This window comes from Bombus vancouverensis, chromosome 2 (assembly GCF_051014615.1).
Source record: "Bombus vancouverensis nearcticus chromosome 2, iyBomVanc1_principal, whole genome shotgun sequence".
NCBI lineage: Eukaryota > Metazoa > Arthropoda > Insecta > Hymenoptera > Apidae > Bombus > Bombus vancouverensis.
In genome coordinates this window covers 8,759,555-8,779,622 of record NC_134912.1, presented here as the reverse complement: position 1 = coordinate 8,779,622, position 20,068 = coordinate 8,759,555, and the positions used below count along the sequence as shown (strand labels likewise).

Here is a 20,068-nt window from a genome sequence, read left to right as displayed (position 1 = left end):
ATCAAATAGAAAGCGATCGATGACAAATTTTAAAGTACGACGTGAAAGAAAATGTTTAATACGCTAAAAATAATAATTACCGAACGAAATAGAAAAAGGGCCTTGAAATTCATAACAATTTGAACAGTTTCGTTGTAATTCGCTAATAACTCCAACAGTTAAATACGATTTTAAATAAAAAAAAAAAGAAAAAATTACATTGTAATTAAATTTCAGATAAGCATAATCCAGGATATCAGTTATTAAAAAAAACATTGAGCTACATGTAGGAACAGAACCGAGGGCGCTTGCTTACTTTGAAGCTTCGGGAGCGTACAAACATATGAAATCATCGAGCGAAAAGTCGCCAAGCTCGCTGTCTTAACGGTCATCTTCTTCTTATTGTGACGCCAAATTTGAAGTCCTTTGCCTAATTATATTTCTAGCAGCAGTTCATAAATGGCTTGTGACATTTGATTGTAGTAGTGAACGTACATGTTTCACTGTTACCGGACTCAATGTTCTCGCTACCGCGCAGGTCCCAAGTTAAGTGAATAACCCTGTACTACTAGAACATATATACTACTATGCTAACTATCAATAGTCCTGTCCTCGTGTTTATCCCAACTAATTCTCCATACATAGCAGCTTGTTTTCAAAATGAAAACGATTCATATATCGATTCATTTCTCATTTCCTACGCATGTGTATGTTTGGATTGATTCTTAATTACGCGGCTGTTCCGGGTTGGCCGTAATTCAATATGCCCCTCTGCGACCTCAACCTACATATCTACCCCAAACTCAATCCACTCGAAGATCTGTGATTGGACTCGAACGTGTGCCGACTACATTGACACTGGCACGCCATAATTATAAATTTGTAATAAAACTTGGCTATCATTCAGCACGCCCAACAAAAAGGCTGAGCGAACATCTGAATGGCCTTTCACCGAAAAGTAGGTCAAATCAAACAACTTCATTCCCTTACAACTTTTGTCATTTGTGTACTTGTGTTTTTATCTTAATTCGTTGGAAGTTGCTACTTGGTAGCATTTAGAATTTATATTCTTTTGTAATAGTAACGCAAAAGTTTTAATTTGACACTTGTAATTTGATATAGGTTTCCAGGGACGATAAATTTTTAAAATTTGTATCAAATAAGGGAAATTGAATGTTAAAACTGTATTCTCTATTACAGAAGAATTTCATTTATTAGAACGAAATTTAGTTTTATCATTAAATGAATTCCTAGTACCAATGTAGTAGAAATATTCTATTTCATAAGTAACAATTCTTCGAAGACTCCAATTGTATGAAACATTTGTCTTCTAACAGATTTTTTAATTTCCACAAACTATATTGTTTGAACTATATTGTTTGGGAAAAACTGTAATCTTCTATTTTTTTCTTTTTTTCAATTTCATGATTCTGAAAATTATTTCTCTAACGTAGGGATAAAATACTTCAGATATTATTACATTGATACATTTAAACCTTTCAGTTCTTTCTTTCTCTCGATGACTTTTAATGATAAATAGACAATACGTAACTAGACGTAAGAATTTTGTTGACCAGGCGCATTAATGGTACAGCACCAACACAAAAGCCATTGGTATATGCTATTATTACCATTGGATTACTCAAATATGATCTATTTTGAGAATGCCACAATTTCAGACGCGTAAGTGTTTCAGCTCGAGTGAAGCACTCTCGAATATCATTACTTGCGCTCTTCAGTATGTAACGATCGCGTTTGAAAAAGTGACCTCCTACGTTCTTGTTTACCACACATCGAGATTTTCATACAGGACGAAGAAGAGAAAATACACTCGATTGACACGGATGTTGACGGCTGTTATTTTTAAACGTGCCAGATTAACATGGAAAATGATTGATATCGATAACATATTGTACTTTATTTGTGTTTAATTGGATTAATACACGGTGATAAAATATTCAAAATAATTCGGAAATTGTGATGTTGAGTTGTGGTGTTGTTGAAGAATTCGAACAAAATTTTTTAATTGATTCAACCAATTAATTTTGTTTTATTTTATCGCTGATTTGTTATTCCTTTTAATGAAAGAGTGCTTCGTTTTTCTTCCAATTTGAGAACGATATTTACGATAGGTGTAACGATATTTGTAATTATTAAAAGTTTGATCTAGAGATGAAAATACAACGTTCAATGCGAATGTTACGTAATATTGTTAGACGTGGAGATTTCAATATCAGTCTCTGACTTTCAAATGAAACTAAGTGCTTATATATATTATACGTACGTGTATATATTTCAAGACGGATTAGCCAGAGATGGATGACGTACATCTTTCATTAAACGCTATAAATAACTATTGTAAGCCAGAAACAAATACTATATTTTATCTGCTTCGTAGCCAACATTTGATGTGAATATGTGACAAATGGCTAATTATAGACTCTATTTAATCACTTATTTAATTATTTAAGAAATTAACAAAAATTGATTCATGATCTGCTTAACAGTAGGTGTAAAATCTTTAAAGAGATTTCTCCTAACTAATCTGTTTTACCAGACCTCAGTCCACTAGCTCTTTGAAACATAAAAAGAAAAATATGCAAATTTATTGAGAATTCTAAGGAACACAATGAAAATCTTCACAAATAATTTTACCAAGAATTCAAACATTAATCTAAATGTACAATCTTCTTGTTTCAAATTGTTTGAACATCTGCTTTACATCTTAAAACCCACGTCATAAACTACTACCAATAGGTTCCTATGTAATTGTCTAATGTATCTAAGTTGTCTATAATTAAACAAAATTTATCAGAGGTAGTATTACTATTTACAGAACGATGCACCCAACCACTCGCACGAAGGTGTGTACGAAATATAACTTTGTAGTATAGTGCAAATTAAATTGCAAATAAGAATACAACTTGACATCCGAAGTGACAATGAGAAAAACATGCATACGCAATCTTCCTTTCTTTGAAAAGGAAGAAAAAGAAAAAATTCACAATAAATATGTACTTAGTTATTAGTTAATCTTATTATCCAAAAATCTAAAAATCATTATTATTAAGAAAGGAAGATGGAACATATCAAGGAACGTATAAAAATGTCGAATACACTGACAAAACAATCCCCTATCAATCAAAAAAGAAAAAGGAATGTATTTGATGCGTAGAGACGCGCGTACGTCGCATCCAATTTCAAACAGTAATCAATTCCACCAGTGACGAAGTTCGTGTTTTTCCATAACATTTATCACGACTGTGCCATGCAAATCGGGCACGTAACTACCGCAACAATCGCGATAATATATGTATATTACACAGCGCACGTAACACGCGCAGCGGACACGCGGAAAGCACGTGGCGAATATCTTGTGAATGACTGCGCGCGCGTCTACTTATGTTGTCACTACGGTTTTTATCGTAAGCCACCTAAAAGATGATTGACTCTTATCGTTATTTGAGGATTTCTAGTCGACGAATATATTCAGTCTCGTCGAAGAATAAGTGCAATTAACAAATGTTAAAAATACCAGGTGATTTTAAAGATCAAAGATACTCTTGAACAGATATCATTATCAGATGAATAATATCACGTAACAACGTAGAAAAAGAATCGTGAAGAAAGAAGGAATACCTGTAGATAAGAATGTTTAACAAGCGCAACATGATCGTTTTTCATATAACGTACTATACGTGATTCGAAAAACTTCCATGGAATTTTTGCTTCCCGCCATAACGATTACGCTATCGTTCGTGTAATTCGTTTTTTTCGTCGCTTCTGCCTTTTGTTTCATGTTTACTCAGAATCTTTGTAAGGAGGATTGTATAGCTAATTTACAGAGATAAATCTTAATTTCTTTTTACTTTTTTAAATTGTGATAACACGAGAATTGGCATTTTGGACGTTGACGTTGAAATATTCATCGTAATGTATAATGATATGCCTGTCCAATTTGACTTCTGTGCAACGATGACACATCCTAGTCATGCTATTATGTCCGTCGACCTATCCATTACGAACGTTGTTTGTATTTAGTTCTACGGGTCCAGTTACACGACTAAACGACACACTTAAATATTATTTACGGCATATTGAATATGATCAACATCCATCTTTACGGGAAGTAATGAATAATTTTTGCGATTTTTGTTAACAATGAAATTTCGTTTCAGTTTTATATTCCCGATAATGGGATTTCATGCTCGTATATATTGCATCATCAGGAATATAAAGTTAAAATTGGAACGCACTGTGTCTGGTACATTACAACAATGCGTATCTATATTCAATACAGTCTATTGATCTTAAAGTCAAATGCGGTGCAAAATTGCGTCGTTTGTCTGCAACCGTTTGTCAGCAAACTGCCGGTGTTTATGCAAATTCATATCCTCCAAAGCACAGTTAAAAAAATGGAACCTAATAGAAATACATTTCATCCCAAAAATATTATAACGAGTACTTGACATGTTTCATATATCGTTGTATATTATAAACATTTTATTAATATATTTTTGTATATTTGTATTTCCCACAAATGCATAAACATCTGCAGTTCATTCAACAGAAATAGTTTAACAAATGAATCGTATAGTAATAAATTGATCGTGCAAAATGAAGAGGAAAGCGTATGATTATGTTCCATCGCTCTTTTTGCTGTCAAGTCTACAATTTTTACTGTTTGTTTACAGTTGACAGTCTCTTAATCTCGACTCTGAACAATCTCAACCGAGTCGATAACGGTGTACATATTCATTCCCACATAAAACCACCACAGTGAAGAAACAGTGAAGAGAAACGACAAAAACTCGCACAATATTCCTATATTTTGCAATGGACTATTTCTTTTCTATATTTTACGAATGTGGTTAGATTAGATGCCTGAAAAGAAGTTTATTTTCCTAAGAGGGTGAAACGACTGGGTGGAGAACGACTACTATTATCTCCTTGATTAATTATTTCAATTACTGGCAGTCACGCACGCTTGTCTATTTTTTGCCTGTTGTTTATTAACAAATCAGACCGTGATTCATGCAAATAACCAGATAAGATACTCGACTTATGTCACTGAAACAAGATAACGGTTGTCTTTGCAGACTGTCATGTGTTTTGAAATATACAAAGACACAACAAACACCTTCTATGTAGTCAATTTCGTACCGTGAAACAGGGGTATGTTCGTGCGAATCGGCATATGAAAACAAAGATGACGATTTATAATGTTTGAAACCGTAAATCACGAAAGCTATTAAATTGTCGCGAAATGATTTTTCGATGGTAGATAGGACGGAATTGAAACACGAAAGCAGCTCTATTTTGTAGTACATTTTTATTTATATGTACTACATATATCGTATTTAATATAACGAAAAACGATAGTTAGCACGATTTAATAATAGACGAAACATTATAAAACTATTGCGAAGAAGAAAGAGGCAACTGCTTCAATATTCAATGGGAAAGCTTGTTCAAATATCCAAAAACTGAAGTTGAATCCATATAATGAAATACACTTCGATTTATGAATTTTATTCCATTATTCTGCATCATTTCGAATGAAATTAACCAATTTTGCTTCATCATTCTGAATGTTTGTAAAATCTCTTTCAAGTGTTTGTCACCGAGTTAATAAAAAATTTATCTTGTTGACTACATATGTACACTGGTCGCCCAATTTACGCGGCATTTTTTTTACGGGGTAAGTCATAACAAAATTTACGCGATAATTTTTATGCGGTCAATCGTATCAGTGGTGTATGAGATAAGGACAAAAATACATTACGTTTTGCTAGTCATCATATGTGTACATATTTTTTCTTTAAAAACGAATCCACGCGGGTGTATATATATGCTCCGAAGATGACATTTATAGATTCCGAAAAAATGTCGGTATTTTTTACGTTGTATCGAAGAAAGCAAAGGAATTGACGAAGGTTATTGCATATACACGCGACATATTTTTATAATCACAGATTTCCGTCGTCACGAAGTCGGAGCAAATTCGAAAACTATTGAAAAGCAAAGTAATTCAACGAATGGGGAAAATACATCGATCCGGAGAATAAAAAAGTTCCGCAGGACGTGTTCTTACGAAAAATTTCGTCAGCGGTTTTGCCCTATATAGAAGCGAGCTTTCCGACGTAGATCACTGCGCGTGATGTGTAATCGTATACTATTTTTTCTCCGACCATAAATAAACGCTGCAACCGAGAGCAACATGCATCGATTACTAATTGTAAGTCACAATTGGTAATTTTACTTAAGAGAAGTTCATAAAACATCCGACGACGTTATAAAAAGAAACATGTTACATAAAAAATGATCTGACGCTGTGGAAAATTATAACTAATCAGATGATGAATGGGAATCTATACGATTGAATACATTAGTATTTTTAGCCCTTTGTAGTCGATTATAATATATATTTAAAACATATTCTCTTGCGTTATAATTTAACTTGATAAAAATATTTCAACGTAGGGATACTATTAATTGAAATATGAACATTAAAATTAAACAGTTTCTGATGACTTATCAAGTGTACCAGTTGGAATAGAATGTCACACTCTACTGAAACTGCGAAGGGCTGACTTGTGACGATGTAATCTACTAACCTACATACAGTATTGGGACATGCTCCGACAGCGAAGGACTTAATAGTAATGGTCTAATCTACTGATGTCTATGCACAAGCACTTATCTGAGCAAACGTTTGGAATTATTTCTGTAATATTGTCATATTTTTGAAAATATGATGTGCAATAAATATTATATTATATTACTTTTAATATATCTTTTTAGTAATTTCACTATATTTGAATATAACTGACAGAGAAAATATATCAAATAATTAGCAATATAAACACAAATTGCCTATATTGGTTTATAATTAAATGAATTTATATTATTCATTTAATTCATACTTGTAATCTTGTACTAACAATAAGAACATCTTGTACTTGAGCAAAGTCCATCAGTGAAATAAAAGGCACACTAACTGCTCTTAACAGTATACAAACATGACAATTTATTGAACTCTATCGATTACGTCCAATTAGCATGTTAACAGTACCACTGCTAAAATCGACCGAAGGAAACTTCACTTATGATATAAAGATTCAATGTGATAAATAGATTTAATAACTGATTACATTAAATGATCTATCGTCTTCGATCAATTCAATTAATCAATTTTCTTCAATTTAATCTTTTCTTGATTCGCTAATCGTTTCGAACAATTAGAGTAAAAGAAAGTGATAGAAACGGTCCAACAGTATCTTCCATCAGATATTTGACCGTAAAATATGAAAAAATATTTTTAGTAGCTATATTGAATATTGATACAAATAGGGAATCTACGAGTCCCTGTTTTGCCCTTGCTTTGCGTCAACAGTCCTCCGTCGATATTTCTATTGGCTTGTTTACGCAACGGAATAAATTACCGCACTATTGCATATTCATTTAGAGGAATACTATAGACTTTGTTGATCCTGCAAATCTGTCAATAACACAACGCTCTGCAATCGACGCTTCTACATCGCAAATCAATATCTTAATCGCGATCGACTCTTTCACATTTTCCATCCTTTACGAATTGAAATTAAATATTTATTACACAAATACAGCGGTAAGTTGGAATGTTAAACGTTAAAATATTATATTTTGTAAATAAAAATTGAAATTGTATGTGAATTTGGGAATTAAAAATCTGATTAAAAATACAAATTTGTAACTATCACACTGGCAACTCGATATCCATAATAAAGCAAAGGGTTACAAATGCGAAATAAAACGAGAAAAATCGAAGAAATGTATGAAAATAAGAAATGACAATAAAAGATCAGGGTAATCGAGGAAACGTTAAATAACGATGAGGTAATATCACGCTCCATCCGCGGTCAGGTCGCATTGCAACGACCGCGAGTAACATGCACCCACGCGTGTACCTATCGTGCAACGACGAAGCGCGTTCGCGCGTGCATGACAGGTAAATAGTGGGAAAACGAAACAATAAGTGAGGCGTGACTAATGAAGTGCATAGACAAAGAAAAAAGGAAGGTAACAGAAAGATAATAAGAGAATAAAATGAGAAAGAGAAAAGCTTCTCTGGCATACTACTAACCTGGCCTTGCGTTCCAGCTGACCGGTCACCTCATTCCTCTTCAGCACGAACGGCAACCTGTTGCTCACGACGATCATGCTCCCGTTGGAGGAGAAGCTACCGGGTTCTGTAGACATTTTGATGTTCTCTGATCAACTGTTGCAAACCGTGTGTTCCGTAGAAGAAGGGAAAAAATGACACCGCGAGTAAGTAATAAGTGTCGCGCGACTCCACACACGAGGATCTCTCCTCTTTCTCTTCGGTTCGTGTTCTATACGCACGGTCACCGGTTCGACAGCGCTGTTCTGCTATACCAAGTGTCGCGTGTCACGTGCGATCACGTGTGCATGCGAAACCGAAGTCGAAGGAGAACCGCGCCAGTTAGACGGTCGATCTGGCTAGTAGTCTGTCTCTCCTCGTCGTCGAGCGCCGCGCGAGATGACACTTTTCACTGTTCCTCGTGTCGTTCCTTTTACAGCTGCGCTTTAAAAGCGACTGGATGGCGCGTGCCCGCGTGCAGAACCGTGTCTTTCGGTTTCGTTTGATATCTCGCTTGCTCTTTGCCCTTTTTGTCTTCTCCTTTGTTTCTTTTTCGCTCTGCGTTTAAGTAGTGGTGAGCAAGCGTTTCTTTTTGGTTCTATCGTGAACTCTGATTATCCGTGAGATACGTGATTAACTCACAGTGACTGATTCTCTTTATCTTGTCCTTAAGGGCGGTTCGGATGCACAGCGACAACAAAGAATAATACAAGACAGAAATAATACAGAGGGCGAGTAAGAAGGGGGAGACTATAATGGAGGGAGTAACGCAAATCGATTTACACCGGGTAAAGGTACAATAGGAATAAGTGAAAGCTTAAGAGAAAGAGAGGAAGAAAAATCCTCTAGCGGTTGATTGGTCCGTATGACTGTGCCGCGGTGCGTGGCCAAAGTAACACTGAAGTAATAACGCCGCGTTCCCCTGAGTTTATTCGTGTTAGCCGTCGCGAGGAATTGGTCCAAAGTCTCTTTCTACGATAGTATCAATGATGGGGCCGCGACCTTTTGACTATACCGCGGTTTCCCCTCGTGCAATCAACCACCACCACCATCATCATCAGTGTCGTCGTCGTCACTACCACCGTTACCATCTCTGCATTCAAAAACACTACCCCAGCGTAATCATATGTAAACATACAGATACAGCGCCTCCCTCTTCACTCTACTCTTTCCCTCTTTTTTCCTACCCCTCTTTTCTTCCTCTCTTTCTATGACGACGCAGCGTGTCGTCGCGTGTCGTGACAGACGATCAGGGTTATCTCCTCTTATCTTTTAATTCTCGGATAACACTCGCTAATGGGACATCATGTACGTCGTCGGCGACGTCGTGACCAGCTGTACACGTTGTACCGGCATCCAGTTGTCAACATGTACATACGTGACAAATAACCGGTATTACTATATTATTGTTGTGTCGCGTTAAACACAGCCTATGTTATACCGAAACGGGACCGACCAATGCCAATTCAAGCGGAACTCGACGACAAGCAGACTGTCTGTGAACCAGATCAATCGCTATTCTTTTTCGTTTTTTTTTTTTTTTTTTTTCGTTTAGATCGTATGAAAGAAAAATGTATATATCTCTGTTACCGACCGATGAAAACGGCCGATGTAACGCGGATGCTGATTACGTTTTTGCAGGATAAATAATGATATTTAGGTAACACGATTATTACATGTGTTACAATTGTTACATTATATTTTTTATCGAATTTCTAATCGGTCCTCGTATAAGTACTTAGCAAGTTGTTTTCCTTTGACTAAAGTCGAATGAAGCAGCGATTAAAGGGGCAATTACGTAACTAGCAGAATGACTGTAAGCAGAAAGGCGTTGAAATCTATAGTGGGTAAAATTGGGAAGCTTTGACATTCTGACCTATGCCGTTAAGGCACGTATCTCTCATGTAGATAAGTACCAATCGAATTGTTTCAATGTGACGTACCTTCCTGGTAAATATTTGAGGTCAGCTTGGACAAAGTTGCATGCATTTCTCGTTTACCCGAAATAAACGAGATAAAAAGATTATGTCTACATGCTGGCAATATGTTTCGTACAGTTTTATTCAGTGTTTGGAGAAGCATGACTAGTAACAGAGAATTCCAACGGCATGGAAAAAATTAAATAATAAAAATTAATACTATGGAACTACTATCTTCATATTCTTCTTCGTTTACTCATGCAGTTTCTATTCTCCAATAAGAAAATTTGTAATGGAATAAGATTTCATACTACAACGTACTCGTCCAATAATCTGGAGAACCAACGTATAATAAGTAATAATATAAATTCACTGTTTACGAAGAAAAATATTTACTTTTGCGAACATAATTTCATATTATCTCTGAGCACGGCGATAATACAAATTCGAGTAAGCTGCTCGAAAAATCACTATTTAAAAAATCCGTAATCGTTGTCACTATTTAAATAATGGAAATTAAACCTCATAGATAATTTGTCACGACAAAGGAACCTTGAGAACAGATATTTATAACTATAATCAGTAGCTAAATTCTAGTAACGTAAATTAAAATTACCGCTACTATAACTTGACAAATCGAACAAAGAAAAGGATAGTGAACATTTTTACAGATATTTTTTCTCTCATCTTGCTCAACCGATATTAATGTTGTAATTGCAGGACTCATAATGAAAACAAAAAATGATCTAGTATATCTTGACTTATTTTCATATAAAAAGCAACCGAAAATGTTTACAGTATTTTATAATACTATAAAAATCTTTATCATGGGATCCACAATTTCATAATTTAATTAGATATATTTTTTCTACTATGTAACTGAGATCGTACCGATTGTAAGATCGCTTCTAGTATAAGTCATTTAAATGTCGCTAATTAAATAACGTAATTAAATAATTAAGTCGTTTAAGAATCATTTTTGCTAGCGAAATGTACTATGGCTCAAGAAAGTATTAGAACACTTATGCGAACTTTTAATGAATACATTGCATGTATTATACATTTCGGGATTTTATTAACAATGTTACGGAACACGACTAGCATAATTATATTAGTAAAATTTAAAATGAATTTAAAAATGTAAACATGTAGAAGTTAGAAAATACTTATTGCACGCAGAACTTACCAAAGTATTTGAACAAATAATTATTCATTATATTAGTACATCACAATATTTACTGAGACCATCTTTATCACTAATTAATAATTATACATTTAAGACTATTATTCATATCGTATACTAATTTCTTACTAAATATATATTTCCAATAAACGTCTTGTAACATACTAATATATTTTCATACCGGTTTCAAATTTTATCGATATAATCATGATAATATAAATGTTCCATAAACGATAAGTGTTCAAGTGCTATCGTGAACCGCTATAAATTGAACTAATTTGCCTGACTGTACAGAGAATCCCGAACTTTTCAGTTGAAATACTGTCTTGACGTTTCTCGAAGGAGCAAGGGATAAAAAAGACGTTATCATCACGTTATCGTCACGTGCTGGTGTTAGCTAATAAGAAGCTAGAGTTAGAGGATAATGAAGAAAATTGGCACGCGTCGCGCACGCGGTCCAAGTTTTACTCCATTCTAAAAAAAATCGTTCCGTTGGAATTTAACTAGTTGAGAGACAAGTGTCGCGTTGCGAACAATACACAACTGATCGTATTGTATGCCCGGCTCGACCATGAGGAACTGGTAAAAATCAATGACGCATGGTTGGAAATTAGACGCTGCATCATCGTCTAAACTTACTCTATTTAAAGTATGTACATATACCAACATAAATCTATATTTTTCGCACACTTTTGCGCACCGGGATACGTATTACGCAACATACTTCAATATCAGGTAACCAAGAAAGTCCGTGCCGTTTCTAGGTTTATTTCTATAAATTTAAAACGGCATAACCTTTCTTGATTACCTAATATTTCCCATACTTACAATTAAATGATACACGACAATAGTCTCACTGATTTCAATAATCACTTCCAATATTTTTGTCGATTTATTTAGAGTACTATACTGAAAAAGCAAAATCAAACAAATAATGTTGTATGTAGACTATTCAGAACAATCATATAACTTTCATTTCATTTATCTGTTTAAAAGAAATAAATATACATTAATAATTTTTGGATGCAAACTGTTCTTATTATTCAAAATAATGTATTGTACAATTAATTAAATTTTTGTTATGTTTTGAGGTGTATAATATGTTTTATAACGTTCTACATTACATATTATTACTTCATAACAATGTACCGAAGTAATAATGTGGTAAAAAAGCAATGTCAGAAATGTCAAGTTTGCAAAAACACGTGGATAGGGCAAAAGCGACATTAACATTTTATTACCTTCCTCCATAGATGGAGTTACTCACACAACATATTTACGTAAAGTTATAAATAAGGAAGAAAACTGTAGTTATTAATGCAATTATATTTTTTACAAGAAATAGTAATTCCTTCTGATTCCATAAGATTTCTATCAAGAATTTCGGGTCCCGTCGTAATAGTTCGTAAAAATCCGGCAAAATTCGACAAGTTTCGGTGTAATTCGGTAGACATAGCATGTGCGTCGAATATAAGCGCGAAACCGGTATGTATATTTTTTGCTACTATACAAAGTAGGTTAAAAATATATGCAAACAATAAACGTATAGCACAAAAATATTTAACTTTTTACAAGTCACTGACTTCATTGTATATATGAAGCAGCGTAAAATTCTTAATATTATTAAATCCACAATATTTAATATCTTTTAAATTTACGCAAAGATGATAACTTAATATAATTAAAAAATCAAAGAAATTTGAATTTGAATATGAATATCAATTATAGATGTTTGTTTCATGTATTTATTTTATAATTGCAAACAGTTCTTCTAATAATAAATATTAAAAATAGATTTTTTGCGAAAAAGAATTAATGTAATAAGCAATGAAAATATAATCCAAAGATTCAACTGCGTTTATGTTAAAAATATAATATACAAAAAATTAATACAAGCTATGCTGGTAATCATTGAAAAATTGCATTAATATAATTCAATTTTTCAAATAAAGCAATTGCCATAAATTACGAAAAATATTCTTTTTCAGAGCATTTTTACTGTATTTTTATTGCATTTTCGACAATATACATACAGAGAACGTAGATCCTTCAAATAGAATAGTTATTTAAATCTGTATCATAAATGCGGTTGCCGTTGAATTTACGCTCACGAAAGAATCGTTTAACCAACAAATGGCTGACATCTAGCACGCTGAATATTTCAAAGTAAAAAGCGATGACAATTACACCGAATGATTAATATACATACAAATGATCACAAAAACAATAGAACATATAGAATGACAGAATCGTGAAACTCGAGATGTGTACCTAATTCAAATCGATCTGCTATTGTCAACTTAGTACATACACCTTTATCCGAGTTAAGACGACATTGGCACCCACCTCAAAAAGACAAGCTTCCTCGTTTTATTATATATAAACGGCAATGTTAAATAGACTATTAATTATACACTACAAGTTGACAATATTTTGTTAAAGAGTTCAATGCTAATTCGCGCACTCACATGTATACCGGCAATCCTCCGGTACTGGCTAGTGTTTTTACGAGAGACGTTCTTTCGAGAAGGTACCACTGGTAACTGGTTCCTTCTTCGCGAAGTTTCGGATAGCTGAAATTGCAAGCCGAATCGATTGTTATGGCCTACAATATGACTGGCAACTAAACAAGAAACCATAGAAAATTCCCTAGGAAACGTTGCAAATTTTTCTATCTCTAGTCAAATTTCTATTTACAAATATAGGATCTTCATATTGCTTTGTGACATAAATGACACAATAAAACTAATATTAATTGCATGTACAGATATTAAAAGAAGTTGTTACATTTGTATCTTTATTTACATTATATTTTTCAGTAAGGAACAAGAGATCGAATTTATCTTTAACAATAATAACGATTATTATATAAAAGTAATAGTTTACTTAGATTGAAATTTAAATTACTTAGATCTTGTAAATGCAATGTTGATATTGTACAGAAAATCATATATCTCATTTTTAAAAACTAAGTTAATATATTAATATATTAATTTCCATTATATTTCTACTATATAATTATTTTCATATTCAATACACAACATGTATTCAGTTAATTTAAGCGTCGTTCTATAAGCAAAGTTACATATGTGATAAATTCATTTGCAAAAATAGTAAATTTAAACTTCATAAAAGTATCTGTGGGGTAAACGGACATCCTACTAATGATGTTTCGGGCTATATAGTTTGATGGCACATGTATAACCCTTTTGAAACTTAAGTCATCTCGAATAAGAACATAACAAATGTATTTATGCTAGATTGATATTTTAAATTAGATTAACATTAAAACTTTGTAAACAGTAATAATAAACTAAACGTAAACTGATCTTTGACAGGTATTTCTATGATCATTGTTTATGAAATTTTGATGTAAAATGAATGTCATTTGCTCTATATGTAGCGATCAATTAATACAGTCTGATGATATTTTCTATACGAGATGTGGACACGTATTTCATCTGCATTGTTTAACGTCATGGCTTGAAAGGTGAACAAATATTAAAAAATAATAGAACAGGAAACACCTTGTTAGAGAGTGTAAAAGTGTATAAACTTTCAAATTTATTTTTTTGCCATGACAATATTCATAATTGTAAGTTGTTACTTTCAGATCAAAAAGCTGTCCACAATGTAGGGAGAAAGTTACACAGAGTAAAATTCATAGGCTTTATTTTACATTTTCAAGCAATGACCTGATAGTTGAGACTCAAGGCTCGACATTGCAAGAAAAAGTAGACAGATTGAAATTTCAAATTTTGTTAAAGGAAAAGGACATCCAATATTATTCCTCAAAAAATGTCACTTTAGAAAAACAAAACGCTGGCTTAAAGCAAGAAGTTCGAAAAGTAGAGAGTGAGATTAACAAAAAAAATGCAGCCATACATGCTTTGAAGGAGCAAATAAATTATTTCAAAAAACAGAGTTCTCACTGTGATAATCTAAAGAGAGAAATTAGTCAGTTAAAAAATAAGATTGAAGACCTTAGGCCGTATGTAATTATTACATGTACATATATCATATACTTTATATTATTACCTATATCAATTTTTTGCATGTTTCAGAATACAAGTATTATTACATGCTCCTATCAGTGATGTTAGTAAAATGGTTGGAAAAACTAAAGATCCTCAAACACTTACTATGTATATTTCTATCATGAAAAAGTTAGTAATGTTCGAGAATATGTTTTAAAAATTATTATACTATTATTAACATATTATATTTGCAGAGAATTAATTGGAAGATTTAATAAATGTAAACAATTACGCATGAGTGTTAAAAAGCTGCAAGAAGAACTTTCTAAAGTTAATACAAAATCTAATACCTCATTAGAACAGTCAAAACGAATGTAAGATTTTAAAAAATCTATTCAATGTGGTAATTTATGTGAACGGATATTATATACCAATATTATTATCACCTCAGGGACTTAGAAGAAAAGCTAGCATTTTCAGAGAGCAAAAATATAGCATTACAAAGACGAGTTAATGAATTAGAAGAGATACTTGACATCAATGAGCAGAGTAATAGTAAATTAGAAATCCAAATAGCAGAAGATGTAAACAATATTTCTATAAAAAATCCAATTGAAACATCAAAAAAACACAGTCAAGACATCTCAAATAAAAATTCTATATCAAATTGCACTACTAAACAAAAAACTGAAAAGGTTTGAAATTGAATAGAATAATACTAATGAAAGAAATCAAAATCAATGGTTAATTACATTTATCATGTATTTCTTTTATAGATATGCAATGCTAAAACCATACAACAAAAAATACAGGATTGTCAGACAGATAATGATACAAGTGATTTAGAACTAGATTTAATAGATTGTAACTCCTCCAAGAATTATTCGGTAGAGTCTAAGAGATTTAAATTGTCAGAAGATGATATAAACGTTTCACATACAAGTCATAACAATAAATCCTCAAATAGTTCTATATCAAAGAAAAGAAAAAGAAATAATACCAAAAAAAAGATATCTGACATTGAAGACAATAGTAGTGTGATTGATCTTACCTAAGGAGTTCCTATAACTACTGCATATTTTTTTATATAAATCATTATTTATATTTTAAAAGTATATATAGTATTTTATCATTGTAATTAATGGACCTTTTCTGAGTTTTAGAAAAATAAAATATTCTACTTTTATATTTTTTGGTCACTTATTTGATTTATGTTTAATATAGGAAAACATAGGGAAAGCAGTTCCAATAAACTTTGTACCATTATTTTGTAATATGTATGTCTGAACATAAAATTTAAATCCTCCAAAAGACAATTGACACCTTTTATTTGGTCTTGTAAAAAAACAAAGTGTATAAAGGGCTATTTCTAATTCTGGAGTGGTTCCAATGAACATGGATGACCTTTTACGTTTTCCAATATAAGTGAAATATATTTCTAAAATGACAGCTTTCTAAAATTGTTTTAAAATGATTTAATGAATATTATTAATTTATAATTTGCATTTCTACTTACATTAACAAATTCCTTACTATGGCCAAATCCAAAATAATTAATTTTCTTTAATAATTCTCCATGGGAAAAGAAAATCCAATTATGCAGCCCTATAATACCTTTACGTGGTTTTCTTTCTCCTATAAATACATGTTCAAATCCAGAAGTACCATTTATATTTTTACTCCGAGAATATAAATGAAACCAAATTTGTTTTAAAATATCTTTATAAACTCGCATGTCATTTTTAAAGAACCCTTTGACTGACAAAAAGTACATAACATGTGAAATTATATCTGTTTCCATTAAATTATCAATAAATTCATTCTCTTCTAGATCTTCTTCCCTTGTTATGACTTCTGGCTCATAAGTATCCAATTCATAATTATCAAATAACTTTACAAGAGATCTTATTGTTGGTATTAAAAATATTTTGGTCGATATATTTAACAACCTAAAGTTATAAAAACTAATTATGTTTGAAATTATTAACAAAAAATACCTTTAGAAATAGAAAATACCTTTGTGGAGCATTATCAGTAAAGTTTTTAAAGCTCATATTTCCTTGATAATTTATATACACATGGTTGAATAATTCATCAGAAGACTTGTTAAATAATTCTTCTGATACCATCATTAATTCTACATCACTTGTTAAAGACACGTTTGCAGCAGTACAAAAATCAATGAGACGAACAAATATACATAAAGATATATAAGATGAATAAATAATTAAATGTTGTTTTATTTCTGTTTTGTAATTACCGCCTATTTGATAAGTTGTGAAAGGACTTATGCCTGAAATATTTAATATAGCTAGGATGTAAACAGAAATTTGAAACATCTTATTTAACATTTTTCTAAAATAACATATTTTAGTTTTAAATAGTAAACAATATAGGTTATGTCAAATGTTTCCTCGTTATTTGAAAATCTTATATTTATTATACATATTTCAATGTAAAATAAAGATCATATATACTGATAATTAAGATTTAAAAAATAAAAAGTGGAAGTTTCCACTTAATTTTAAATTGAATAATTGATAATTTTTATAATGTGTAATGACTATTATGTAATTTATTATACAAGAAAGTTGTACGAAAATTAAAAAATTTGTGTAAAAAACCTTAAATAAATAAAGGTATCTATTTTTAAGGTGTAAATCTTATAGTTCAAAGGTAAGTAAAACATAAGTAGAATATGATTAATATTAAAAAGAAAATTATTTTAAAATATTGATATAACATTAAAATTCAGTTAAAACCATTTGTATTGTAATTTTCTAACGTTATACTTAAAAACTATATATATATATGCAATAATCACTGCAGGGTATCGAATATACGGAATACGAATTTTGTTTACAAATGGTTGACATTCATTTATGATAGTGCGTTTTTAATCATAAAAATGTCAAATCGAATGGAATATATAATTTCGCCGTGGGAAATTGAATTATATATACAACATCTACAAATTTCGGAACTTGAAGATATTGGAACGAAAGGGTTAATTCTCTTAAACATTACAAATATTTCTTACACAATATAGCTATAACTTGAGCATTATTTTCAGCTGGTTTGAATTTCATAAAAAGTTGATGTTATTAAATCAACAAAGCGTATTAGAAATTAGCGGTTTACGAGAAGAAAGTACTAAGGAATGGTTTGTTTCTTTTAAAAAGGTATATTAAGGCTTTTAATAAGATATATTTTAATAAAACATGCAACTATCTGTTATGTTAATATTACTTTCTTCCCGTATAGATTCCTGTCCTTATATACGAAGCTATACAAATTGATATATGGAAGCATAAAGTATTTCCACTTTTGATCGAAATAAATGAAGAACCAAAAAATACTTTTATGCTTTACACTGTATTTTATCACGAAGATATTGCCGTTTCACTATTAGAAAACGTGTTGTTTCATTGTGAAAGTGCAGAAACTATAAATGATTCTGCTCTTGACCTCGTCGATTATGCTGTTAAATCTGTATCTTTACTCCTCGATATGCCTGTCATCGAAATTTATGAAAATGTAAGAGACCCAAAGTAAGTGAACAGACACTCGAATTTTTATGTCATTTTAGTAAGAAAGTAATATTCCACATGCTGAGTAGTAATGGTAGTAATTGTTGCAATTAGCTCATGTCTTGAAGAAATATTTGAGAAAAAGAAAGAATTTGAATTTGATATTGGTATACGTTGCATTTCGATTCTCCGTTACTTGGCCGAATACGTAGATAGTTTACCATTGTGTGTATTATCGCGATTGTTAGCTACTCATGATGTGCCCTATTTACTTGCTCAACTCATTGAAAGACATCCGTGGAAAAAGGAAAGTAAAGGTAACTATCATTACATAAGTATAAGAAAATTCAGAGTATAATAAAACTGTTTACTCTTCAGGTGAAAATATGATATATAACAGTGGTTGGAAAAAAGTAAAATCAAGTGAAGAAGGAAAAATTTCTAAAATAGAAGGACAAGTTTGGCTTGGTTTAAGGGAATTATTGCTTAATACAAAAAGTGCACCTTATTATGAAATTACTGATCATAGGTTTTCTCAGTTATTAAAAGTATTTTAACATTATACATTGCATTATATGTTTAACATTATATGTGTTGTGTTCAAAGGAAAGAAATTATGTTTCGCATTAGTTACAGAAATATTTACACGAATGTGTACTGGATCAAATTTCACCTTTAATAGATCTAAAAAGATGGTTAAATTATTTAAGTGTATCATCACCTAATGGTAATGCATTGCGAGCAATAAATGTGGAACTTATACCACAGGTTGAAAGTTATCCAATAAAATATTTGTTTAAATTTTTTAAAATATTAAGCAAATAACCAAATTGATATTTTACTAGATAAAATCTTCAATAATAGAGAAATATCATAAGAAGTGGAAAAAATTAGCAAAACATCAATCAAAATTTATATACACTACAGACGTTGATTATATTAAAAATGCTGCTCAAATTTTAAGCGATGCATATGATTTGGACAAACTGGATTGCATTGATGTTAAAGAATGCTCTTTATGTCATGAAGAAGCAAAAAAACGTTGTTCTAAATGTAAAGAAGTTTGGTACTGTGGAAGGTAAAGATTTTTTTCATATGTTTATAAAACAGTACTATTTTTTACTAAAACAATATCGGATCTATTATTCCAGGGAGTGTCAAGTAAAAGATTGGGTGAAGCATAAGAATATTTGTGACAAGATAACAAAAAACATAGAATGTGAGAAAGACTAATTTCGAAATTTTTGTCTGGAAAAAGAATATTTGATTACATTTTCAGTATTTCTTCCTAGAAATAAAGAAATTAAAAATATAAAAGTATTGAAATTAATTCCCCT

At 31.5% G+C, this 20,068-nt stretch overlaps 3 protein-coding genes across 5 annotated transcripts in view; 1 reads left to right on the top strand and 2 right to left on the bottom strand.

Moving 5' to 3' along the window:
• Window positions 1-11,270, bottom strand: part of Tps1 (Trehalose-6-phosphate synthase 1) — a 36,161-nt gene extending 24,891 nt beyond the window's left edge. The window contains exons 1-3 of one of the 2 annotated variants that reach the window (XM_033350261.2): window positions 11,228-11,270; window positions 10,066-10,206; window positions 8,105-8,210 (exon numbers count right to left, since the gene is read on the bottom strand). In XM_033350261.2, coding sequence (XP_033206152.2) covers window positions 8,105-8,210; window positions 10,066-10,206; window positions 11,228-11,255 — 275 coding nt within the window. In that variant the 5' untranslated portion in view covers window positions 11,256-11,270. The remainder of the gene's footprint in view (window positions 1-8,104; window positions 8,211-10,065; window positions 10,207-11,227) is intronic. The other variant, XM_076627506.1, reaches the window with a different exon arrangement.
• Zmynd10 (zinc finger MYND-type containing 10) lies at window positions 8,205-20,048 on the top strand. The gene is made up of 15 exons (XM_033350265.2): window positions 8,205-8,916; window positions 11,538-11,873; window positions 14,563-14,714; window positions 14,838-15,215; window positions 15,289-15,390; window positions 15,456-15,575; window positions 15,653-15,896; window positions 15,978-16,252; window positions 18,275-18,383; window positions 18,466-18,752; window positions 18,846-19,048; window positions 19,110-19,279; window positions 19,362-19,499; window positions 19,577-19,809; window positions 19,883-20,048. Exons 3-15 carry the CDS (start codon window positions 14,602-14,604, stop codon window positions 19,962-19,964), a joined length of 2,454 nt encoding a protein of 817 aa, XP_033206156.2. The 5' UTR covers window positions 8,205-8,916; window positions 11,538-11,873; window positions 14,563-14,601; the 3' UTR covers window positions 19,965-20,048.
• Window positions 16,121-17,589, bottom strand: LOC117166361 (endoribonuclease Arlr). 2 transcript variants are annotated; one of them, XM_033350280.2, is made up of 3 exons: window positions 17,218-17,589; window positions 16,718-17,150; window positions 16,121-16,655 (listed from the first exon to the last, which is right to left on the bottom strand). In XM_033350280.2, exons 1-3 carry the CDS (start codon window positions 17,550-17,552, stop codon window positions 16,398-16,400), a joined length of 1,026 nt encoding a protein of 341 aa, XP_033206171.2. In that variant the 5' UTR covers window positions 17,553-17,589; the 3' UTR covers window positions 16,121-16,397. The 2 variants fall into 2 exon arrangements, with proteins under 2 accessions (XP_033206171.2, XP_033206173.2); XM_033350282.2 differs by having other exon boundaries at window positions 16,433-16,639.
• Window positions 20,049-20,068: the final 20 nt, after the last annotated feature.

What these genes read in the sequence shown, in the direction of transcription:
- Zmynd10 (XM_033350265.2), top strand. Translation starts at nt 14,602, where the DNA reads ATGAATGTCATTTGCTCTATATGTAGCGATCAATTAATACAGTCTGAT. An exon ending in TATATTTCTATCATGAAAAA is followed by an intron (nt 15,391 to 15,455) that starts GTTAGTAATGTT and finishes TTATATTTGCAG; the next exon opens with AGAATTAATTGGAAGATTTA. An exon ending in ATGTGGAACTTATACCACAG is followed by an intron (nt 19,500 to 19,576) that starts GTTGAAAGTTAT and finishes ATATTTTACTAG; the next exon opens with ATAAAATCTTCAATAATAGA.
- LOC117166361 (XM_033350280.2), bottom strand. Translation starts at nt 17,552, where the DNA reads ATGTTAAATAAGATGTTTCAAATTTCTGTTTACATCCTAGCTATATTA. An exon ending in ACTGATAATGCTCCACAAAG is followed by an intron (nt 17,151 to 17,217) that starts GTATTTTCTATT and finishes TTATAACTTTAG; the next exon opens with GTTGTTAAATATATCGACCA. An exon ending in ATAGTAAGGAATTTGTTAAT is followed by an intron (nt 16,656 to 16,717) that starts GTAAGTAGAAAT and finishes AAACAATTTTAG; the next exon opens with AAAGCTGTCATTTTAGAAAT.